This window comes from Kogia breviceps, chromosome 10 (genome assembly GCF_026419965.1).
Source record: "Kogia breviceps isolate mKogBre1 chromosome 10, mKogBre1 haplotype 1, whole genome shotgun sequence".
Lineage (NCBI taxonomy): Eukaryota > Metazoa > Chordata > Mammalia > Artiodactyla > Physeteridae > Kogia > Kogia breviceps.
The window spans coordinates 3,374,839-3,399,027 of NC_081319.1; the positions used below are offsets into that span (position 1 = coordinate 3,374,839).

General features: G+C 50.9%; 1 protein-coding gene and 1 long non-coding RNA gene across 6 annotated transcripts in view; one reads left to right on the forward strand and one right to left on the reverse strand.

Annotated features, from left to right (window-relative positions):
- Positions 1 to 948: 948 nt before the first annotated feature.
- Positions 949 to 24,189, reverse strand: part of XPC (XPC complex subunit, DNA damage recognition and repair factor) — a 31,797-nt gene continuing 8,556 nt past the window's right edge. Inside the window, exons 3-16 of one of the 2 annotated variants that reach the window (XM_059075148.2) lie at positions 23,362 to 23,480; positions 20,952 to 21,075; positions 20,032 to 20,116; positions 18,385 to 18,542; positions 17,989 to 18,109; positions 10,536 to 10,625; positions 8,734 to 9,709; positions 7,853 to 7,928; positions 4,889 to 4,970; positions 3,823 to 3,957; positions 3,540 to 3,709; positions 2,910 to 3,003; positions 2,314 to 2,403; positions 949 to 1,597 (exon numbers count right to left, since the gene is read on the reverse strand). In XM_059075148.2, coding sequence (XP_058931131.1) covers positions 1,388 to 1,597; positions 2,314 to 2,403; positions 2,910 to 3,003; positions 3,540 to 3,709; positions 3,823 to 3,957; positions 4,889 to 4,970; positions 7,853 to 7,928; positions 8,734 to 9,709; positions 10,536 to 10,625; positions 17,989 to 18,109; positions 18,385 to 18,542; positions 20,032 to 20,116; positions 20,952 to 21,075; positions 23,362 to 23,480 — 2,530 coding nt within the window. In that variant the 3' untranslated portion in view covers positions 949 to 1,387. Of the gene's footprint in view, positions 1,598 to 2,313; positions 2,404 to 2,909; positions 3,004 to 3,539; positions 3,710 to 3,822; positions 3,958 to 4,888; positions 4,971 to 7,453; positions 7,615 to 7,852; positions 7,929 to 8,733; positions 9,710 to 10,535; positions 10,626 to 17,988; positions 18,110 to 18,384; positions 18,543 to 20,031; positions 20,117 to 20,951; positions 21,076 to 23,361; positions 23,481 to 24,189 lie in introns of both variants that reach the window. The other variant, XM_059075147.2, reaches the window with a different exon arrangement.
- LOC136794962 (uncharacterized) lies at positions 1,669 to 23,778 on the forward strand. 4 transcript variants are annotated; one of them, XR_010842452.1, is made up of 5 exons: positions 1,669 to 6,293; positions 6,477 to 6,745; positions 7,342 to 8,186; positions 17,475 to 20,912; positions 22,621 to 23,778. It is a non-coding gene; the product is annotated as an uncharacterized lncRNA (long non-coding RNA). The 4 variants fall into 4 exon arrangements; XR_010842451.1 differs by having other exon boundaries at positions 6,477 to 8,186; XR_010842453.1 differs by lacking the exon at positions 6,477 to 6,745.

Consider the following 24,189-nt stretch of genomic DNA (forward strand, 5'->3'; position numbering starts at 1 on the left):
CTGTCTGAAATTTCTGTCTGAAGAATTCAGCTGTAGAATTTATTAAGAACCCTATGAATTTTTGGAACTTACGTTCTAAATTGCTTTCAGTGGTTAAAATTGGTTTCAGTTCTTTTGAGAAGGCACCTCAATATCTCTAGCACTTAGAAACCTACTCCGGTTTGTGTGGACTTAAGAGCGGCTCCCACCTTTGCCGGTCTTCAGATCGTCCTCAGAGGTGGGAGGGAGCCGGCGGGACCCGGCACAAAAGGCATCCCGCATCTGCAGCTGACGAGCTGTGTGACGCTAGGCATGGCAGTGACCTGAGCCTCAGCTGCCTCATCTGTGACACGGGGACAGTGCCTCTCTACGGAGCGGGATTTAAAGCCCACGAGCGCCTGAAGAAGTGGGCGGCCGCGAAGTGTCCACCCTGCAATTTGAACTTCTCTTCCCTTGTTACAGGATTTGAAGCAGGTGAGTGGTAACTTTTCAAAACCTGAGTTTCACTCCATTACCAAGATGCATCCTAGGAGCTGCCATCTGCCTGAAGAACCAGTTATTCCTGCAGAGACGGGGCAGTGCTCTTGACTCAACTCCCAAAAAACAAGGTGCTCACTTCCAGGAGGGTGCGAGCCAGCTCTGGTGCAGGAAGTGCCAGACCAGGCAGTTTCCATGGCAACCCCCCAGTGTTTCACAACAGGAGCCTGCCTGCCAGGTCTTGCTGCATGAGTCACACCCCAAGTGTTTTGTTTGTCTCCCTTGGATAAAACTGACTCAAATTTTTAATGGCTCCTGTCAAAGATTAAGTCATATCTCCTGGATTAAACATAGAAAGAAAAAAATTCCCTGTGTGTGATGGTAAGTTCCCAGCCTGGGGATCTTTAGTGCAGTCACAACCTGTATACAAATCACTGTCATCCAAGGGTTCTTGTCCGATGTAAAATCTGAAAGAAAACGTAGAGTCACGTCTTTCTAGAGAAATGCTTTATTTTTTTCCTCAAAATGTTATAAAAGTTATTTCTCCTAAATATCTACAGTGCATAGGGCTTTATAAATGTATCCAGTAATGAATAAAATCTAGTTTAACAATGATCAACTCTTCCTGACATTTCTTTAATTCTCATTGTTTTTCCTTTTCTTTCCTGACTTTAGCTCTTTGTTCTAGTCTTCTGCCACCACGAAGTGTTACCTGGGAAAGTAGGCCCAGCCGTGTCACCCTGAGACAGCCTGCACCGACCTGCTCTCCCCGCACAGCGTCAGGCAGCGTCAGGGACCTGACTGAGGGCAACGAGGGGCCTGCAGAGAAGGGGCCCGAGTCTGCAGCAGCACGCGTGTCAGATGCAGGAGGGATCTATCCGGGAGCAAGGTCTGGGGCACGGCTGAGCCACCGAGGAGGTGACGGCTCACATCACAGCTTCTCAAACGGAAACAGGTGGGAAGCTGCCTCCTTCTCCTCCCTCCTGCTCTTCCGGGGGCACTTCCGCTTCTCCTCTACCTCTCGGTTCTGGGGCCAGGAGGCCGCCAGGATCCTGGCCACTTCTGCTGGAGAGCTGGGCCCCTCCTCCTCATCTGAAGAGAGTCCTCCTCCTGCGTCTGCATGGGGAGCGGCTTCCTCGCTCTGGGGGGGACAGTGGAGGAAGCCGCGTCAAGAGGCAGCGACGCCCCAGCAGCGCTGAGCCGTGACCCGGAGGGCAGGGCTCAGCCCAGCAGGTCCTAGAGCGCTTGCTGTGCACACAGGGCTGGGGACACAAAACTGCCCTCGAGGAGCTACGAGCAATCCAGGAGGTAACTGCGTTTTCTTCCTCGCTTCTGAACAGGACAATTGGACGAATGCGCAGCCGCGGTGCTCGGTGCCTGCTGCTGCGAGGACGGGCTGGGGAGGGCACGGGGAGGCATGCGTGGGGTCGCAGCTGCCCCCAGAGCGTGGCTGTGTGTGACCACTCCACGTGGCTGTGTCCGGGGGGCCTCTGTGCCCCCATGGGAGCCCGCAGGGGCTGCGAGAGGGGCCTGAATGAGCACCTGTGGGCCTGGGGGTGGTCACAGCCCCAGGGGCAGCACAAGGCCAGGAGATGCAGACACCTGTCCACCCCCCCGAGAGGGCTTAGCACCAGATCCAACCCATAGCGGGCACCCTCTCATGCAGACAGGGCGGGGCGGACAGAGCAGCTGAGGCCTGACTGCAGGACACCTTTCTCAACGTGGACAGGATGCAGGGCTTGGGGGACACAGGTCTGTGGCACCGGAACAGAGCTGACTTGATCTTTGAGCAGAATCGGCCCCTGGTTCCCTACCCTCCCCCCCAAACCTGGTGTGTCCCCCAAGGACCACCCTGACCTGAGCCCCGTAGCGAAGCCTCAGCCGCTCCCGGATGAGCAGCCCTTTGACCAGCAGCTTCCAGTTCCCCAGAGCCCGCTTCTCCCTTTTCTGCAAAAGCAAACAGAATGGAAAACACCATGCGATGCCATTTCAGGAACATAAAGATACAGGTGATGCTTCAGGTAAAATAGTTTCTCAACCATACCAGGTGTGAGATTCATAAAGTGCTACACAGGAAAGGCACCAAAACCAAAAACCTCTTCTTAATTGTTACCAACTCTAAAGTGTTTAGTGGAGGAGGGGGGTCCGGGACCTGGACCATGGGCAGCTCCCTTTAACAGAGGCGGGTGTCGGCAGCAGGGGTAGCGAGCCCCGGAGCCCGGATCCAGGCAGACAGCGGACAGAGACAGGGCTCAGAGGGGCAGGCAGGTCGTTGCTCGGTCCTGGCTCCCCGGTGCCTCCCAGAAAGAGCGAGCCAGAAAGAGGGCTGAGCCCGGGCTCTCCCCTCCTCTTACACGTGGCGCGAGGGAGGCTGGAGGAACGCCGGCTCCGCTGTGTGCGCTGCCCGCCTTTCTGCTTCCCCATCCTGGCCCCTCCCGGGCCTGCCTGCTCACCTCCTTCTCCTTCTTCTCAATGAGCGCCTGCTCATTCTCCCAGGCGGTCAGGAGCACATCTTTATACTCCTCACAGACTATGTAGCCATCGGTTCTGTGGGGATCAACGCAGACGGCGTCTCTTGAGTCTGGGCCTGCTCTGGCCTCTCCACTCCCCTCCACGGGGGACAGTGGGCTGCTCCTAAGCACTTGGGGCCCTGAAGTACTTCCAGGGTCAGCAGTCCACAGTCCCGGCCACAGCTGCTGGTAGACACCACCCGTGCAGAAGGCAGGCCCGTGGACCCCAGGGTGTGTCCTCTTCCCCAGCCCCCCCCCCCCCCACTGCAGGGCAGGACAGAGGTCACCAACCAGGAAGGACGCTGACCCTGCTCAGTCACCCTGACCACCCCGTTAATCCACACCGTTAGGATGCTGGTTTCGCAGCTTTCACTGGTTTTGTAGCCTCTGGTTGGAAGCCAGTGTAAAGGTATAAAACGTGGAGGATTAAGGCTGATTTTGCAAATCCAGAGTAAAACCTTGAAAATAAGAGCCACTGGGCCTCAACCCCCGCCAGCCCCACACCCACCTCCCGCCCCTTCTCCATAACCTCCCCCCGCCCCTTCTGGCCTCCACGGGAGGCCCATCACGCACACGGGATGGGAGTAGCCTTTGTGGAAATCGAAGCCCGTAACAGCCTGGGCACAGTCAATGTTCAGCTTCCGGGCCACGCGGTGCAAGTTGGGCAGGTTCAGCTGGACGCAGCCGACAGGCATCATGCCGGGCAGGAAGAGGTACACGTTCCCAAATTCGTTCCGGGGGACCTGCGGAGGGTGGCACACCGGGTCCGGCTGGCCGCAGAGGGAGGTGGCCTGGTACCGACTGAGCCCGGCCCCTACCTACCAGGTGGCCTGGTACCACTGAGCGCGGCCCTTACCTTCCCGTCCACGGCCACCGGCGGCTGGTACTCCTCGGTCTGCCACTTGCCAAACAGGCCCAGGTCATTGTGGTCCTGCAGCTGCGGCTCAGCCAGGCGGGCTCTCCGGGCCCGGTTGGAATAGCCTTTTACAACCTACACCGGAGGGGACAGCCACAGTTTATAACAAAGGCGACCACTTACTGGGCGTTCACTGTACACCGGGCACTGTTCTCAGTGCTTCTGTGTATTGATTACTTAATCTTCTCAACAAACCCAGGAGGTAGAGTCTATTATCGCCTCCATCTTATAGCAGCCTAGGAGGTGTAAACAATTCACCTACAGTCAAACAGCTTGTAGAGGCCAGAGCCTGTGTCTTGAACAGCTATGCTGTGTTCGGTGTCCATCCCTGAAGGGGAAATTGGGACTCAGAGATGTTCCTGTGGCCTGTGAGCGATGGGCCTGCTTCTGGCAGTGACCGGCTCCCCGTGCCTCAGCCCCTTCCCACCAACCAGAGGCCCCTGCACCCCGGCCCGGCTCCCTGGGTCTCACAACGCGAAGGGCTCTTCCCAGGGATCTGACAAAGAAAAGCGACCGTGTCTCATGACTGGCCACTGTCCTCCGCCGGCGGAGGCGGGCCCTGTGTCCCGTGACGGCCTGTGCGGTCTGCGCTGAATTCACGCGTCTGTGGGCAGCGGACCGGCCGGAGAGGGAACGAGGCATCGGGGCTGCACGCTGCCATCTCGCTAGCTCAGGCCTTGGACAAGTTTCCCTTTCTGAGCTCCTGTTTTCTCATCTCTACAACGGGCATCCCGATGCTAACTCCTGTGAGACTGAGCGAAGATCACATACATGCAAAACGAAGCGACAGTGAGGGCGGGTGGGCCTCTCAGAACAAATGGGTGACACGGTTCTGACCCACAACACCGGGGCTTGGAGGGCTGCTTGCTGGCCTAGATTTCCTGCGTGCTCGGGAAGGCCCATCTCTTACAAAGTCCTCAGTAAAGATGCTCTTCTCCTGTGATCCTCAAGCCAGAACAATCTGTCCCCACACGTGTGCGGCAGCCCACAGCCCCGCGGCTGTTACCTTGTAGGGCACTTCTCCAAGCCTCACCACTCGGGCCTGTTTCAGCCACGTGTCCCTGGAGTGCAGGGTGTGCACGCAGTCCCTAAGGAGCCAACGGGAGACAAGACAGGGTTCAATGCCCACCGAAGCACCCCATACCCAGTAGCCCGCAGCGCCCGGCTGCCTCCTCTGGTGCCCCAGGAGAAGGGGGAGCTCGGCCCTGGAGCGTCTCCCGGGGCACCAGGGGCCCACGTCAGGCCCACGGTTAACAGGTGCCTGCTGTCTCGCAGGGGGGATGCGTCCACTCACAAATCCCAAACGAAATGGCCTCCTGCGGTGCCTTCCCCCTGCTCCCACTGGAAGGGCCCGGCAGCGGGGGGCGGGGAAAGGCCCAGCAGCACAGGTGCAAGCCCTCACCGGGGTCTGGTCTGCTCCTGAATACCAGAGACGGGGAGGGAGGGACGAGTGTCCCGAGAAGGGCTGGGGAAGCCAGAAGATGGCAACACGGAGACTACGGTGAGCTGACGAAGTTCACAGGTTAGGATGAACGCACACAGAACGATCGGTTCCACCTGGCTCTGGCTTCACTCTCCTTCCAGAGCTTAGAGCCACACCCCGCCTCACGTTCCAGCTGCTTCCTGCTGAGCCTTCTGCGAGGCCGCCCTTCAGTGGGGCTCCAAGGAGCAAGGGCACTAAGCTCCCTCTGGTGCGGACATCTGGCCCTTCGCCTGCCCCCGGGCTGAGGCTGACGTCCAGCACAGCACACCGGACAGGGTCACACCTCCTCTGTGCCCCTTCCTAGCGGGGTGACCCCCGATCCATCAGGAACGGTGAGCGCCGCCTCCCTGCCTCACAAGCTGCTCGGGGGACCAGAGCCAAGGCCTCCACACGCGTGCCCCCCGCAGGGGCACATCTCTGCCTGAAGGAGTGACTGTCACGGTCGTGGTCTCCTGGTAGGAGCGGAGAAGGGGCAAACAGGTGGGCATCGTCTGGGCATTCACAAGGACAGCAATGGAAGTGGGCACAGACAGCCCGTTCAGAATAAACCTCAGCTTCTAACCACTTTACATCTATTAGGGACACTACTCAAGAAATAGAAAAAAAGAACTGGCGAGAATGTAGAGACACTGGGACCTTCGTGCTCTGCTGGGGGATGTGAGATGATGCAGCCACTGCAGAAAACAGTGCGGAGGTCCTTCACAGAGTTAAACAGAATCACCATGTGATACATCTGGGCCTATGCATCCAAAAGGACTGAAAGCAGGGTCTCGAGATGTCCGGGCACCCACGTTCATGGCAGCACTAAACACAACAGCCAGGAGGGGAAGCAGCGCAAGTGTCCGTCAGTGGACGCCAGTTACAAAAGGACAGATGCTGCAGGATCCACTTCTGTGAGGTGCCTGGAGGAGTCAGAGTCACAGAGACGGTAGAGGGTGGCTACCAGGGCCTGGGTGCGGGGAGGGGGGTTAGTGTTGATGCGTAGAGTTTGGGAAGACAGAGAAGTTCGGGAGATGGTGGTGATGGCCGCACAACAGTGTGAATGTACTTAGTACTGCTGGACACTTGAAACGGTTGAACGGTAAATTCTGTTTTGTATATTTTACTACAGTAAAAACAAAAAGAGTCTGCCTCTGAAACCTTCTCCAGGCAGGGACCCCCTTCCCACCAGATGTCTGTCCCCTGCATGTGAGGACACCTGTGCTGTATCCTCCATTGAGGTCAGCAGGCCCTGGACGCTGACTGCCGGCAGCTGGGCCCCTGACCAGCCAGGGGACAGAAAGCTGCCACAGTGACCCTGACTGGAGGGGGCAGATGACTCCCCCGGGGCTGAGCTGCAGGAAGCAGCTCTCGGGCAGAGGAGCTGAGCCACCTACTCCTGTGAGTTTCCCTAAGTTTCCTCTTCTGTCTCTTTTCCCATTTATTAAGAACATCCTCTATTTTGTGGTCTTGCACGTCAGAGTTTCTAAAAATCACTTTTATTTTCTTTCTATTAACATTTCGTAAATTTCTACTTCCATTGTTAATTCTGACTCACCTTAAATTTGTTATTAGATTTTTTTCTCAGTTTTAACTTTGTATATATGTTTATTTTCTATGCTGTTCCCCCCCCCTTCTTTGGCATTTCTTTTTACTGTGGGAAAAAAACACGCAGAAGATAAAGTTTACCCTCTGAACCATTTTCCGAGTCTACAGCTCAGTGGCATCAAGTACATTCACAGTTATGTAATCGTCACCACCATCATCTCCAGAACTTTCTCCTCTTCCCAAACTGAAACTCTGTCCCCATTAAAATATCCGCTCATTTTAAGTTTCATTATCAAATCCTTTATTCCTTCCTTTTGCATGTTTTTTGACTTGTTTTGGGGGTGTGTTTTCTTATTGCCCCATATAAACTTTATCTGGTCTACGTATCTTTCCCCCCATAACTTTTCTCCCCCTGCGGATCTTTTAATACCCGTGGTTTTCATTTCCAGGCCGCAACCTCTCCGCCGTGCCCCCCGCCCACAAACGGCACGTGCACACCGTGACGCTCGAACCCCAGCCCGGCGAAGGCTGCTAATCCCGGGCTGCCGGGCGACTCCTCACCTGGAGTAGACGGCCTCTCCGCGGCAGTACCCGAGGATGGCAGCCGTCTCAGGGTAGATGGCCTCGTACTTGAGGAGGTGCCTCTTGAGGGCGTACAGAGGGTGGTTCTTGTACGTGCCTATGACGGTGGGCAGAGGCTGGTCCAGGTGCCTCGCCTGAAACTGCAGAGGCCGAGAGACGACGTTGGGCGTGGCGCTCGGAGAGGGAGGGAGGCTGGCGGCGACCCCCGACATTGCCCAGGTAACTGCCGTGGGGCTTTCGGGGCCCCAGGGCCGCCGCACCACGCTGTGACCTGGCGTTCCGTCCCACGGGTTCAGGTGCCTCGGAAGCTCCGCGGGGGCCGGCAATCCTGCAGCTCGCAGCAACGGAAAAGTCATCCCTGCCCTCTGACACCTCGGCCGGCCCGAGCGGAGCCTTCCTCGCAAGGCGGCCTCACCTCGAGTGGCAGCACAATTCTGTGACCCGGGTTCGGTGGCTCGGCGACCCCGGAAGCCAGAATGAGCGCTCACACCTCCTCCGTCCACTGCGATCAACACCCGTTCTCGCCGCTGCCTCCAGGAGGCCAGCTCCTCGCAGGCCACCCCGCTGCTCCCACCTGCATCCCCCTCACCAGGTCTCCTGCACTTCCCCGCAGCATCTCTTCCAACCCCAGCGGACGAGGGAGGAGCGGCAAGCGGGGGGCAGGAGGGAGCCCGCTGGGCCAGCCAGCCTGCACGACGAGCCCTTGAACTAGGTCAGTCACAACACGCTCTGCACGACTCCCACACCCCGTCACCTCGGAGCCACACCCCGAGCCATGCAGTGCACAGGGACGATTCCCTGACCTGGGGAACTGGGGATAATTCTCCGGCACGGCTGCCCGCCCTGCGGGCGGCCCTGCACACACCCCGGGCCCTCTTCCGGGCCCACGGCTGTCCCCTGGCTCAGGGGCGCGCTGCTGCTCCTGAAGCCGCCCCCCAGGGCGCCCCTCAACAGACAAGCCATCTCCTCAGCCCTCCTCCTGGGAGCTGAGCGTTCTGGGTCGGGGCAGCGGGGCTGGCGTGCACACCTCTGCGCGTGTGCACGCTGAGAGGGGGGAACAATTATATTACTGCGTGTTTTCCTCTTTCACTCAGGACTACTTACCTGACTTAAAGCTCCAAATTTATAATGGGCAATAACTGAAAGTACACAGGCTTTGAAGCCAGAGCAACCTGGGTTCAAGTACCAGGCTGGCTCATCTCTCAGATTCTAAATGTTTAACTGGCAAAATTAAGGCTGCGATAGCCCCAGCTTTGTACTGTTGCTGTGGCAATTAATCGAGGTAAACACCCAGCGCAGGGCTGGGCACCCAGCAGGTGCGCGTGCGCAAGGCCTCACCTCCTGGTCCTCCCTCTGCTCCCTCTCCACCAGCGGGCTCCGGTAGGGTCGCAGGGCCTCGGCCCACCACGCGGCATCAACCCGGCACTTTCGGGTCGCCGTCATCCAGGCAGGGTCGTACCTCTGTGTGACATCGCGCAACCAGCCATCGCCGTCGATGCCCACGATGTAGGTCACAGGCTTGGTGGCGTACTGGTAGCAGGTCAGGGGCTGGCCCACCACACCGTGCACACAGTCCACGGACACCCACTTCTCCTCCCGCTCAGAGAACACCTCCAGCCACTGGTCCACACCAGCTGCTCTCCGGCCATCTGCCTCCTCACCGTCCACGGGCATCCTGTGCTTGCCTCTCTTACGCTTACTGCCGGAGGCGCTTACAGATGCTTCTGGAAAGCCAGGGGGCTGACGGTGGCTTCCACGCTGGGATGTGGACTCCCTCTTGGACCCCACCTTCATACTCTGAGGGGCGGTGGCCCTCCTCTGCCTTGGAAGGCCTGGCTCAGAATCCTCGTCGGATGGGCGATGGCTGTCCGAGCTGGAGAGCTCAAAGTCAGAGCCGCTGCTGGCCTTGTCACTCCCACTCTCCTCTTTGTAAGACACCCTGGCGGCCGCTCGCCGCTCCCGGCCCCGCGAACGCCTCTGGGTCCCCTCCGTCTTCCCCCCGGCCTTGCCCTCTTCTCCCCTGCTGGAGGAGGTCTCGCTCTGCTGCTTCCTGACGGCAGCCGCCTTGCTCCCCTTCCCTTTGGCACGTGCACTGCCAGTGCCCTCAGAAGACGTGTCCTCTCGTCTGCTTCCTCTGCTGGTCTCTGGTTTGCTTGGCTTTCCAGGAACTTGGCTGGAAGTTTCTGAGGAGCCTCCAGGACCCTCTGTGGATCTCTCCTTGGAAGGTTTCTTTCCCTTAAACAGAAGAGGAAATTTTCGCGGTTTTTTTTGGCTAATGATACAATAAACACTCTGGCATCTAACGGGGCTAAGTCACACTGGAACACCAGCGTACACAAGACGTTCCAGGCTCAGACAGTGACAGGCTGGCTACCCTCCAGGGTCGTAAGAAAGCAGTCACTAAATTCTGCAGCACCTGAAGTAAGGCCACACTCTAATTCTTTTCAATGCAAAGTGTAGCAGAGGGAAAAGAGCACAGGATGTGGAAACAGACAAATCCGGGCTCAAACTCCACTTCTGCTGTCTCATTTTTAATGTGATTCGGATAAATTACATAACCTCTGAGTCTCCGTTTCCTCAGCAGTACTACTCACCTTGCACATAAGGCGTCTTGCAAACAAAGTCACAGCATTAAGAATTCAGAAATTATTAATCGTGACTTCTGGGCCGAACTTCAGACAATGCCAGCACCCCAAGGAGCACAGTGTTCAGCCTCCTTGGATGACAGCAGAGTTCTGAGTCCTCACCGCCCTCTCTCCTCACCACTGAGGATGACCAGAACCTTTTTATTCTGCCATTTACAGAAGAGAAACCAGAGCACGAGGGAGCGCAGGCTCTCGAAGGCCCCTCTGCGCACGCAAAGCCCGGCTGCTAGACACCCACCCCGGCGCCCCGTCTTCGCAGCACAGGGCCCGTGCCAGGCAGGCTCAGAGGAACCCTGCTCCACGAAGGCTGATTTTTAAAGATCGTCTAATGAGAAGATCTGTTTGCTTTAAGTCTCATCATTTCTCACTCCTCCCTGACCAACTACTCTTTTCTCTGGAAGCCCCGGGAACCTCACCTTCACTGCTGGTAACTTCAGAGGAATTGGCTGTAGAGATAGTACGAGTCGGGTAGGGAGATGCAGGGCCCGGAGAATCAGTAAAAATATCTATAATGAAAAAGAACAACATGCTTATCCTCAGGAAAGAGTTAAGGATTTGCATAATTCCATGCTGTTTGTTGTTGGCGCCTGTTTATAAAACGGAAACAACCAAACTGTCTAACAGTAGGAGCCTGGAACCCTCAACACTATTAAAACGATGCTGTAGAGATTTATCTTTGTAGAAAAATGGGGAAAGGTAACCATATATGAAAGGAAAATAAATGTTTGTTTTTTAATGAGTTATGTTAATTTTTGTAAGAAAAAATCATGTCCAGACGTAAACATGTATGTATATTTGGAAAAGCATCTATATATTGGGTTATGGGTGTTTATAGGTGTTTGTTTCTTTTCCGGCTTACCTATCTTCTGATTGTTCTGTTTTCAACATGCGTTGTGTTTGTGATAAAACAATAAAGCAAAATACCACTTTGAGAGAAAAGACATCATCATCAGGCCCGAGAATCCCTCCCGTGCACTCAGCCTCCCCCAAGCGAATCTTTCGACCAGAGGCTGCAGCTCTAAAAATTCTGTGAACTGGGAAGGATGGGAGCCTCCTCATGGGAATTAACCTCCAAAGCAACAACAGTGGGACAGCACACGAGCAAGATCTTCCCACACAGACCTCAGGGTCCCGGCGTCCTCATGAATCACTACAGTCGTTTTCCCTCCTCGGAAGGCAAGAGCAAAAGTCAGAAACAGGAAGGCAGGTTTTCTGTGAAAAGCCAGTTATATTGAAAAAAAAAAAACAAAACTACTTTTGCCTTGTTTCTTTTGGAGTTAAAAACGGGGGGATGAGAAAACATCAAAGAAACCCAAATGGAGGAACTCTACGAAATCCCTAAGCAGCACTCCTCGGGAGTGTCCAGGAGGACTGGGACACTGTCACGGCCTGGAGGGGATGGGGTGCTGGGGCGACAAGATCACTCACGCCTGGACTGTATCCTGGGACCGGAAAAGGGCATCAGTGGGAAAACGTGGAATACAGAACTCATCCCGACGGTGTGGTCGAGGACACACCGTTACCTGGCACGGGGAGCACCGTGTGAGTGTCGGCTGGCGCCTCACTTTCTCAGTGTGTGGGTGGCGCAGGGGCACGGGTGTAAAAGGCAGGGAAACCGAGCACCGGCAGCCGGCTGAATGAGGGTTTAAACCTAGAACCTGCACCCGGAACATCCCCACCTCGTCCTCCTCACAAGACCGCAGGGAAGACCGGATAAGGTCAGGTACACGACAGCGCTCTGGAAGCGACCTTGTGCCTCACAGAGACGCGTGGTCACCACCTTTCACAAGTACGTCGCTGAAGAAAACATTTAAGTTACAAAACTATGATCCCTACCCTAAATACAAGGTGACCCAAGTGAGAAGAACAAATCCTAGAAACATAAAAATTACCAAAACTAACTCAAGAGAAAAAAGAGACTCTGAAGAGACCTGTAACAAGAGACTGAGTCAAAAATCGAGCCCTCCTGACAAAGGGGGATCAAGACGGCAGAGTATGAGGACGTGGAGCTCACCTCCCCCAACAAAGACACCAAAAACACATCTACATGAGCAACAATTCCCACAGAAAACTAACTGGAAACTCACAGAAGACCTCCCATAACCAAAGCTGCAAGAAAGATCTCCATGTAATCGGGTAGGATGGAAAAAAGAAAGGTACCAGGTTGGGGCTGGCACTCCCGGGAGGGATCTGTCAGGAAGAGGAGGTGTCCGCTTGCCCTGGGGAGTCCCCTTCCTGCTGGGAAGCCCACTGAGACAGACAGGGGGGGCTGGGGAAGCCTAGACTCTATCAAGAGGAGCACGTGGGCTGGCTTGCTAACAACCAGGACAGAGAGACCTGCACTGGTGGCGGCCGCCTCCCAGCACTTCCCAAGTCAAAGGGGTGAACGCCCTGGCCCCGCTCACTCCACACCACGGCCTGGCATGAGATCAGTGCAGAGACTGGGTCTAGCTGCGCAGAGGCAGACGGGGTGCCTGGGATGGGATCCAGATGGGACTGTGAAGACTCCCGTCGGTGCACACACAGGGGCCACGGGGCACGCTGGGAAGACAGTGTCAGCGCATGCCGCACGTGGCACCTCAACAACGTGCAGCGGCTAAGCAGTGAATTTTACGTAGAACCTACAATATGCTGCCCCAAGAGACTCGCTTCATGGCGAAAGACGCACACAGACTGAAAGTGAAAGTATGGAAAAAGATATTTCATGCAAATGGAAACATCAAGCAAGTGGGCATAGCAATACTTAACAAAAGACAAAGTAGACTTCAAAACAAAGACCATAAAGAAAGACAAAGAAGGATATTACATAACAATAAAGGCATCAATACAACAGCGTATTACACTTGTTAACATACACGCTTCCAATACAGGAGCACCTAAATATATAAAGCAAATATTAACAGACATAAAGGGAGAAATTCACAGGAATACAATAATAATAGAGGACTGTAACATCCCACCTACATCAATGGACAGATCATCCAGACAGAAAATCAGTAATGCAACAGAGGTTCTAAATGACACAATGGACCAACTGTACTTAATAGATATCTACAGGACACTAAATAAGAAAAACACCAAATACAAATTCTTTTCAAGCCAGCATGGAACATTCTCACGGATAGACACATACTAGGTCAAAAAACAAGCCTCAACAAGTTTAAGAGGACAGAAATATTTTCAAGCATCTTTTCTCACCACAACGGTAAGAAACTAGAAATCAACCATAGGAAGGAAAACAGGAAAAGAACAAACACATGGAGACTAAACAACATGCTATTAAAAAGCAAATAGGTTGATGAAATCAAAGAGGAGATCAGAAATATCTTGAGACAAACGAAAATAGAAACACAATCTTACAAAATCTATAAATCTTACAAAATCGAACTACAGCAAAAGCAGTTCTAGGAGGGAAGTGCATAGCAATACAGGCCGTCCACAAAAACAAGAAAAATCTCAAACAAGATAAGCTACCACCTAAAAGAATGAGAAAAAGAAGGACAAACAAAACCCAAAGTCAGCAGAAGGAAGGAAATAATAAAGATCAGAGACGAAATAAGACATCAAAAAAGCAATAGAAAAAAGATCAGTAAAACCAAGAGCTGATTTTGTTTTTGTTTTTAAGATAAACCAAATTGATAAACCTCTAGCAAGGCTCACCAAGAAAAGAGGACCCAAATAAACAAAATAAGAAATAAAAGAGGAGAAACTGAAACCACAGAAAAACAAAAAATCATGAAAGAATACAGTTATATGCCAACAAATTGGACAACCTAGAATAAGTGAACAAGTTTCTAGAAACATACAGCCTGCCAAAACTGAGTCAAGAAGAAACAGACAATTTGAACAGACCATTCACTAGAAGTGAAATACAATCTATAATTTAAAAAACTCCCTGCAAACAAAAGTCCAGGACCAGAGAGCTTCACTAGGAAATTCTACCAAACATACAAAAAGACAAAAACAAAAATTTAAATCTATCCTTCTCAAACTATTCCAAAAAAATGAAGAGGAAGGCACACTCTGAAATTCATACTATGAAACCACCATTACCCTGATACCAAAAACAGACAAAGACACTACAAGAAAAGAAAATTACAACCCCAAATCTTTGATGAATATAGATGCAAAAATCCTCAACAAAGTATTAGCAAAGTGAATCCAACAATACATACTAAGGATACCACACTCAAGTTGGATTCACTTGAGGGTTGCAAGGATGGTTCAAAATATGTAAATCAATCAATGTGATACACCACATTAACAAAAGAATAGATAAAAATCACATGATCATCTCAATAAATGCAGAAAAAGCATTTGACAAAATTCAACGATGATTCATGATAAAACCTCTCACCAAAGTGGGTACAGAGGGGACATAACTCAACATGATAAAAGCCGACTATGTCAAATCCACAGCCAACATAATATGCAACAGTGAAAAACTGAAAGCTTTCCCAATAAATTCAGGAACTAGACAGGGATGTCCACCCTCGCTGCTTCTATTTAACATAATATTGGAAGTCCTAGCTACAGCAATCAGACAAGAAAAAGAAATAAAAGGCATCCAAATTGGAAGGGAAAAGGTAAAACTATCACTATTTGCAGATGACATGATATTCTATATAAAGAACCCTAAAGTTTCCACATAAAAAACTATTAGAACTAATAAATGAATTCAGCAAGGCAGCAGGATGTAAGATTAATATACGGAAATTTACTGTGTTTCTATACACTAACAATGAAATATCAGACAGAGAAAGTAAAAAAAGCAATCCTGGGGCTTCCCGGGTGGCGCAGTGGTTGAGAATCGGCCTGCCAATGCAGGGGACACGGGTTCGTGCTCCAGTTCGGGAGGATCCCGCGTGCCATGGAGCAGCTAGGCCTGTGAGCCATGGCCACTGAGCTTGCGCGTCCAGAGCCTGTGCTTTGCAACAGGAGAGGCCACAACAGTGAGAGGCCCGTGTACCGCAAAAAAAAAAAAAAAAAAAAAAAAAAAAAAAAAAAAAAAAAAAAAAAGCAATCCTGTTTAAAATTGCATCCCCCAACAAAAAACACAAAACACAAAACCTAAGAATAAACTTAACCAAAGAAGTAAAAATATCTATATGCTAAAAACCATAAAACACTGATTAAGGGAACTGAAGATGATTCAAAGAAATGGAAAGATACCCCATGCTCTAGGATTGGAAGAATTAATATTGTTAACACGAACATACTACCCAAAGCAACCTACAGATTTAATGCAATCCCTATCAAAATGCCCATGACATTTTTCACAGAACTAGAATAAATAATCCTAAAACTTATATGAAACCACAAAAGACCCAGAACTGCCAAAGCAACCCTGAGGTAAAAGAACAAAGCTGGAGGCATAACCTTTCCAGACTTTATACTATACTACAAAGCTATAGTAAACAAAAGAGTGTGGTGTTGGCATAAAAACAGACATATAGATCAAAGGAACAGAATAAAGAGCCCAGGAGTAAACCCACACACTTATGGTCAACTAATCTATGACAAAGGAGGCAAGAATATACAATGGAGAAAAGACAGTTTCTTCAACAAGTGTTGCTGAGATAACTGGACAGCTACATGTAAAACAGTGAGATTAGAACATTCCCTCACACCACATACAAGAATAAATTCAAAATGGCTCAAAGACCTAAATGTAAGATCTGAAACCATAAAACTCCTAGAAGAGAACACAGGCGGGACACTCTTTGACATAAATTGTAGCAATATTTTCTTGGATCAGTCTTCTGAGGCAAAATAAATAGAAGCAAAAATAAACAAATGGGACCTAATTAAACTTAAAAGGTTTTACACAACAAAGGAAACCATTAACAAAATGAAAAGACAACCTACAAAATGGGAGAAAATATTTGCAAAGCATATATCTGAAAGGTGTCTAGTAACCGAAATATATAAAGAACTCTTACAACTCAATAACAAAAAGACAAAGAACCCAATTTTAAATGGGCAAAGGACCTGAATAGACAATTTCTGTGAAGAAAATAAACAAATGGCCGATACCCACGTTGAAAAGACATTAACCCATCATTAATCATCGGGAAAATGCAGACCAAAGCCACAGTGAGTACCACTTCACACCAAAGCCACAGTGAGTACCACTTCACACCTGTTAGGATGATTATAATCCAAAAAATGGAAAATAACAAGTGTTTGTGATGATTTGGAGAAACTGGAATCCTTGTACTTTGCTGGTGAGAAAGTAAAATGGTGCAGCTGCTATGTAAAACAGTTTGGCATACAATTACCATAAGACCCAGCAACTCTACTTCTAGGTATACACCAAAAGAACTGAAAACAAGTACCCAAATAAATATATGTACACACAATGTTTATAGCAGCACTCTTCATAACAGCCAAAAGATGGAAAACAACCTAAACTCCCATCAGTTGATGAATGGATAAGTGAAATGTGGTCTATCCATACAATGGAATATTATTCACCATAAAAAGGAATGAAGTTCTGATACATGTTACAAACGTGAATGAACCTTGAAAGCATGCTAAGTGAAAGATGCCAGACACAAAAGGTCATATATAGTCATCCCTCGGCCATCTGTGGGGACTGGTTCCAGGACCCAGCCAGATACCAAAATCCGCAGATGCGGAAGTCCCTTATACAGCATGGCAGAGTACAGTTAGCACTCCCCTCTACCCTCGGGTTCTGCATGTGCAGATTCCACCAACTGCAGATATAAATCCGACTGGCTGTCGGTTGAACCCGTGAGTGTGGAACCTGCAGATAAGGAGTGCTGCCTGTACTGTGAGTTCTTTTCTATGGAATATCCAAACTATGGAAATCCATAGAGACAGAATGCAAATTGGTGGCTGCCAGATACTTGGGGAGGTGGGAAAAGGAGGAAGAATGGGAGTGACTGTGAAATAGGTACAGGGTCTCCTTCTGGGACAGTAAGAGGGTTCTGGAAATAGAGGTGGTGGATGCACAACACTGAAAATGCACCGAGTATCACTGAATTGTTTACTTCTTGAAAAAAAACTATTTCTTCGCTTAATAAAACTACACAAACAAAACAAATATGTACATGCACAGATATACGTGGGAACAAAGTCTGGGAGGATGACGCTGAAATATGAGTGTTTTCCTCTGGGTGGTGATATCACAGCACAATTACTGTCCAGATACTCACACTTTTTCAAGCCAAATTGGAAGAGAAGTAAGATGCCAGTCATTTGGTCTCTAAAGATACAAAAAGTCTCTTTCCCTAAACAGAATCTGAAGCTCAGACACAAGTATATGCATCAACAGAAATCTTCCAGGGATAAAAACCACATTTCTACCTATTTTTGTTTTATTGAGGCAGAGCCTTATCTAAGGGTATCTTAAGCATGCGACAAAGCCTGTCTACACACACTCTTCGCCACGACTCCTTTTGGACAGGACCCTACTCACGGCACGGCCACCTGCCAGCATCGTCACCCAGCTTGGAAGGTAAGGAAACGCTTTCTTAAGGATTTCAGCAGCCAATTTGAAAAAACATTTCCTTGGGACTTTTAAACACGATTTTTGAATACTGTAAACAATTCGAGGGCAGCTGACCAAAAATTAAGTGTTTTAATACACCAGGACACCAAGGAAGAGACAGGAGAGAGGGCAGCTTTCAACTCACACATGGGCCCAATCCTGTCTCCAATGCTTACCAACCGAATGACCCTAAGAAAGTGATTTAGCCTCTCTGAGCTTCAGCGCCTGTTTTTATTTTATGCGAACTGAGCAAGGAAATATATGTATAACAGCTGGAATGGTATGTGGCACACGACTGCCACATTCCTCAGCTAGCAGACCTAATGCAAACAGTGCTGCCGGGAGTCACTCACGTGGACCAACTCTTCACTGTCTCTCGCAGAGTAAACGGCAAACCTTCTCTCCAGCGTCGTCTGCAGGCCGTCCTGCTCATTGGTTGAAAGGTCTGCATTAACTGTAAATGTTCCAATGAACCTGGAGAGAAATCAGGCATTCCTCTGCGTCAGAGGTCAGGGCAAAAAGGAACTCTGTTCTTCTACAGCCTAAACACAGAGCGGGGTGTCTTGGGAGCCCCGCCTGCCAGTGCTTCTGTGCCCAGCCTGTCTGGCCAACTCCTGAAGACCCAACTCAGACCCTCCCCTGGGGAGCCGTCCCAGCCCCTCAAGGAGGGTCTGTGGAACTGACCTGCACCCAGCCTCTGAGACACAAAGCCTACACTATGCTCTGCAGGACAGGCCGGAGGGCCCTACCATTTTGCCAGGTTTGACAGGTAGCTGATGTCCACATCGTGAGGTGGCACTTTGGTAAAGCGAGTTGGGACGATGGAGAGGCCAATAGCATGCAGATCTGGCTGGTTGCAGATGCTATTTCGATAGAAGCCATTTGCCAGCAGACACAGAAGGTGAACCTGGGGAGAGGGAAGAGGGAAGGCTGAAAACCAGTGGGATTTTTGCTGCCAAATTCAAAGACGCTTTGCGGACAGGAAATATTTGTCATTTTTACGTACAAGAAAGTACAAATACTAACACTGCCATCTCCCAAGACTGTGTCTTTCACCCCCTCTTCTCCTTAGGTACTCCCTCCCTCAAAGAAACAATCACATCTCAAAGCTGCAAAATACAAACTTCCTTTTTCTCAAAAGGTCTTATCTTTTAGAGGTATTGATACATCCTGAAGGATGTGTGGATGAAACGTTACGAAGTCTGGTGTTTGCTCCAAAAAGATCAGGAGGAAATGGAATGGGGGAGAGCCGCTGTCGGAGCTGGGATGGGACAGGCCGTCTGCACCTCAACCCCACCCCGGTGTGTGTAACGCCTCCGCCGCAGACCCACACCTGTCCCCACGTCTGAGCTCCAGCCCAGCCTTCCCCAGCCTCCTGAAATGACCACGCGGCTGTCTGCTCCTCCTCCCACTCAGCTTTGCATCGTTTCCCCTCAAGTCAGTCCCCCTTCCTTCCTGCCTACAGCCGGCCGGCTTCAGCCCACGGTCCGCCCTTCTCCCCTCACTGAAGCTTCACATCTCGGAGTCACAGTCATCCTTGCCTTTCTTTCACCTCCAACACCAAGAGGTAAAAGAAACCCAGCCACCCAGCTCGGCGGGTGAGGGCGCCACGCCAGCTCTCCCCTCGTCTCTCCACCCTGACTCTGTGCTCTCTGCACCTCTCAGCTTCTGCAGCTGCTGCAGACAGTGTCCCTTCCACCCTCCCCATCACTACACTCTCCCTAGCTGCCTGCTGCCGGTCCGAGGGAAACCAGAGTCTGCCCTTGCCTCGCTCTCCATGGGCCTCCAGCACGTGCTGCCTCCTACATGCAGGCCCCCTGGCTGTCCCACCAGCCCGGCCACCCCTTGGCCTTTCTGTGCCATCCTTCCTCCTGACCCGCCCCATCCTCTCTCCTAAATGAGGCCTTCCTGGGCTACTGAGGCCCACACCTATCTCTTTCCTTGTTCTACGTCTCCAGTCTGTTTTGATCTTTCCTGTTCCGTGTGAGATCAGAAACTCCTGAATGGTAGCAAACAAGCTTCATACACGTCTCTATCCCCACAATGCCAAGCACCTTGCTAAGGCCACGGTGTGTGTTCAGTAAGTACCAGCTGAAGCCAGAAGCCACAGCAACTTTAGCTGAGATCAGAACCAACGTTATTGAACAGCTGAGAGAAGGGATGGGCGGAGAGTGCCTGGCATTAGCCCCTGCTGCCCGCCCGGCGCTGAGCTACGTGCTTTACACGTGTTCTCTGCTTACGCCTCACGCCAATCCTCCCAGGCAGACACCGTTATCACCCCCGCTTCAGGAGCGAGTCAGAAACTCACCAGCTCACACAGTGAGTAGAAGCCCAGAGGCAGGGCTGACGGAAAGCCCAGTTCCCCCGCGTACCACCCTCCTGCTTCCCTGCCGTACCTTGTGTGTGTCCTCACGGACTTCCTTATTGAAACGTTTCATCATCCTCCGAAGATACGTCTCAAACTCCGTTTTTATCTTTTCACTGCAGCGCACATTGAAAAATCCGAGAATGAAGGCTGAAGCCTGACCCCCCTCTCCCATCAACGCCTTTCAGCTGCAATGACTCAGGCCATGCTACTCAGCAGACCTGCGGGCTGGCTGTTCCTGCACCTGCTCAGCTGCGAACCCTGGCCCAGGACATTCCCTCCCCTCGACCTGCGCCCGTCCTGCCTCCCAAGCACGCTTCAGGGCCCACCCTCCAGGACGTCCCCTCTGACTGTCCCGCCCCCGGGACTGACTGGCTCCTCAGAAGCATCTTGAGGAAAACCTGAGGTTCCTTGACTGCTACTGTCTCCTTCCTTCATGCCTAATAACGTGCCCATCGTACGTGGGGCTCAGGAACCACTTAACTACCAGGAGATGCACTCCAAATGGCCGGGCCGCCAGGGGCTGCAGAGGGCCTGGGGACCCTGGAGAGGAGTGGGGGCCCCCAACCATGGTGGGCACTGCCGCAGATCCTGCAGTGACGTGGGGAGACGAGCAGCAATGCCGGGTCGGCCCGAGGGACGCAGATCGTGGCGCATCCACTCACAGCTGAAATGCTACTTAACCTCTCTGAGTCTCTGGCTCCTCATTCGCACGCTGTCCTAAAGATGGAGCCAGGTGGCGGGCAACCTGCAGAGCCCTTGGCACACCTCCTGCCCTAGCCAGGACACACAGGTGTCTCCTCCAGGTCCTAAGGGTGAGCCCAGGGCTCTCTCACCTAACGCCCCTGACAACTCGGACACTCAGCCCGGGCCTCCTGTGTGTCTTTCACCGAGGAGCAGCTGCCGGTGACGGTATGTGACAGAAATCTAGCAGCACGTGCTTAATCGTACCTTCTTTCTCTTGCCTTCACCTGCTCCGGTGTTTCAATTTCTATCTCCAGGGGTTTCACAGGCAGAGCAGATGTAGAGAAGGCTGCGCTCTCCCCCACGTCACCCGGCACGGGCTCACTAACTTCTATAAACAGGAATTTTAAAAATCAGTAATAATAATTATCGTTATAGTAAGTACTGTACCAAACAAAATCGAGGTTCTGCTGGGATGGAGCAAGTGAGGAATGGGTGTGAGGTAGGAAACCGCAGAGACCATGCCCTGAGTTCCTAGGAAATGCCAGGCCCTGCGCTCTTACCATCTAACTGTCTCATTAACCTGCACAAGAACCCAGAGAAACAGCCCTCAGAGGAAGAACCTTAGGCACAGAGATAGTGAGGTGAATTAGATACAGACCCCTGGTATCATGGAGCTAACGCTCATCTGTGTGTGTTTTAGTAGAGACTTAGGGAGCAATTTCCTATTTGCTGTATCACTATGGTAACGCTCACAAAAAATCTGCTTTGTAGAGAGGCATGACTTCCCGATTCAACGGTAAGCTTGTACTGACTACGTGGCAAGGCGTGCATCTTCACCTCTTCCCCCGCTACACTGCTTACAAACACCAGCTGAAATAAATTAAAGTTGCTGAACTGTGAACTTCATTAGCAAAGTTCCTTTCAAAGCAGCTCTGGGCTTAGAAGCAATGACACACCACTGGCAATGACAATACCCAGTGCCAAGACCTTGGTTTCTATGTACCAGTTCCTACTAAAATGAACCAGGGCTTCTTAGAGAGAAAAAAGGCCAATTCCAGGTCTGCAGCAAGGAGAGTATAGAGAGATCCTGGAACATCTTTTTGTGCCAAAGAACAAAAACATTCTCAGAAACTAATGAAGCCGTGTCAAAAGGACTCTGTAGGGTAGCTAGCTTAAAGGGGCTCCTGCTTGCCAAATGTGGGACAATCCAAAGATCAAAAAGTGTCGTGATGATAACTGGTAACATATTTGAATTTTTAAGTCCAGAGTGATACCCAGAATAAATAAATACAATTCTTAAAAGGCAGGGCTCTTGTTTACAGATCAAAGTCAGCTAATAAATATACATGAGATGACAGAATCACTTTGCAATGCTCAATATGATAATCTTTGATTCAGTCGAGATCATTGACGCTTGCTAAAGCCATTAAGTAGAAAGTGAACAGGGAACAGGATATTCACACAGAATTGGAGTCCCACTAGAGACGGTAAATTACAAAAGGAAAATGGGCCTTTGCATTGGCACAATCAGGCAGTAGCACAGCCATGGTCAGACTTAGCATCAGGAGCAGTACAACCTGACATTAGATGCCTCTTAATGGATGCACCGTCAAGTACAAAGCTCTGAAGTGTTCCTGCCAAAAAATGTTTAACCTAAATATAACTAAGTCTTTGGACTCACCTTACAGTTTATAAGAAATCCAGGGGGCATTCAAATAAGTTTGCCACCATCACAAACCACAATATGAGACATTCTACAAAACAAGTGGCCAGGACTCCACCAAAACAAAACAAAAACCCAGTGCTATGAAAAGCAAAAAAAAAAAAAAAAAAAAGAGAGAGAGAGAGAGAGGAAAAAACAGTTATAAAGGATAGTTTTATAACAATTAGGGACTTCATTTAGGTGTGATAATGGTATTTCTTCATCATGCAGGAGAACGTCTTACTCTTAGGAGACGCATGCTGAAGCATTTACAAGTGAAGAGTCAGGATGTCTGCGACTTACTTCGTGTGCTTCCACAATGCAGATTTACAGAAGGAAAGGTGCTGGTACATTCAAACGGCACAACGGTCAAGTTAGTGCGTCTCGGTGAACAGTGCATGGGCTACATGTTCCATTTTTTTGTAGGTTTGAACGTTTTCAAAATAAAAAGCTGGGACACAAAAGTCACGCTAGGGATGGTGACATTAGGGGCTATGTATTGTGAGTATGTGATGCACCAGGCCCCTCACATTTCGCCACAACAACCCTGGAGCCTAGACTGTGCCCAGCTCACAGTAAGTGTTCGACGTTTACCAACTGTCACCAGTGGAAAAACTCAGCGCGGACAGCTGGGGTTAGTTACTCACTCACCCAGCCGCACAAGTGGCACAGCTGGCCTCTGAGGCAGCTATGAGCCCCCGCAACGCCCGGGCTCTCTCTACGAGGTGATGTGGCTTCTCTGGCTCATCCTCCCCCCTACGGAGCCCCGCCAGAGGAAGAGGGTCTACAACGTTCTCTGCTGGCCTGGTCATCAATTTTTCCTTACATCCAAAGCAAGTCCCCTACGGCAACTTTATCTTTGTCTTTACGAGTTTCAAAAGAAAAGGACAGGATTGCAGGGACATGACTCCAAACAGAATCAAACAGAAAAACAGGATCAAACAGTTCTGAGGACAGAGGAAAACACTTTACCTTCTACCTCTTCCCAGTCCTCCTCGCTCTCCTCCTCGTCGTGCCCTGCACCCCCACCTCTGTCCGCAGCAGCCTCTTTCTCTGCATGGCGCACCTTCGTGCGGGCACTCGGGAAGTCCCTGTGTAGAGATCACAGGAGGGGAGATGAAGAAAGCGCAGACACCCTAGGGCTGTGCGTAAACGAAACTCAACTTTAAGGACTCCTTCTGTTTACTGAGAAACTGCTGCAATTAGTTGATGATTTGTGAGCTCTGAGCCTCACTTCCTCCGTTACCCCGCGTCTCAGGTTCCCATCAAGATGTGCTCTGATCATGGGTCGCACACTAGATGTGCCGTCAAAACGGGAGGAACGTGATGAACCTACAACAGCCGTGTCTGTAAACGGTACAGGGAGTCAGAAAAAACCACAAAAATAACGTGAGTCCCAGCAGTAAAAGCTGCGATGTCTGTGTGCACACGTGCAGGCAGACGCCAGAAGGAAGAGCAGAGAACACACGTTTGCGGATCCCACCATAAGCCGACTCAGAAGGCTCTTCCCCCACCTCTGGGAAGTAAGATGATAGGAGACTGAGGTCGGTAGAATTTTAACTCCTAAGTCAGTGGGGATGTGACTGAACACAGGTGTGTCATAAGGAACACGGGCAGCTGGAAGGGTAAGGAGAGAACTACGAAGATACGGAGCTGGCTAAACACTGGCTCAAGAGTCAACGGTTGCTAATATGCAATAAAATTCTGCAAATTCACACATAAAACAGGTTCAGGGAATTGAGTTCCTTACAGCTTTTGTAAGACTGGACACATGGTATCCGGTAAGAATATGACCCAAGA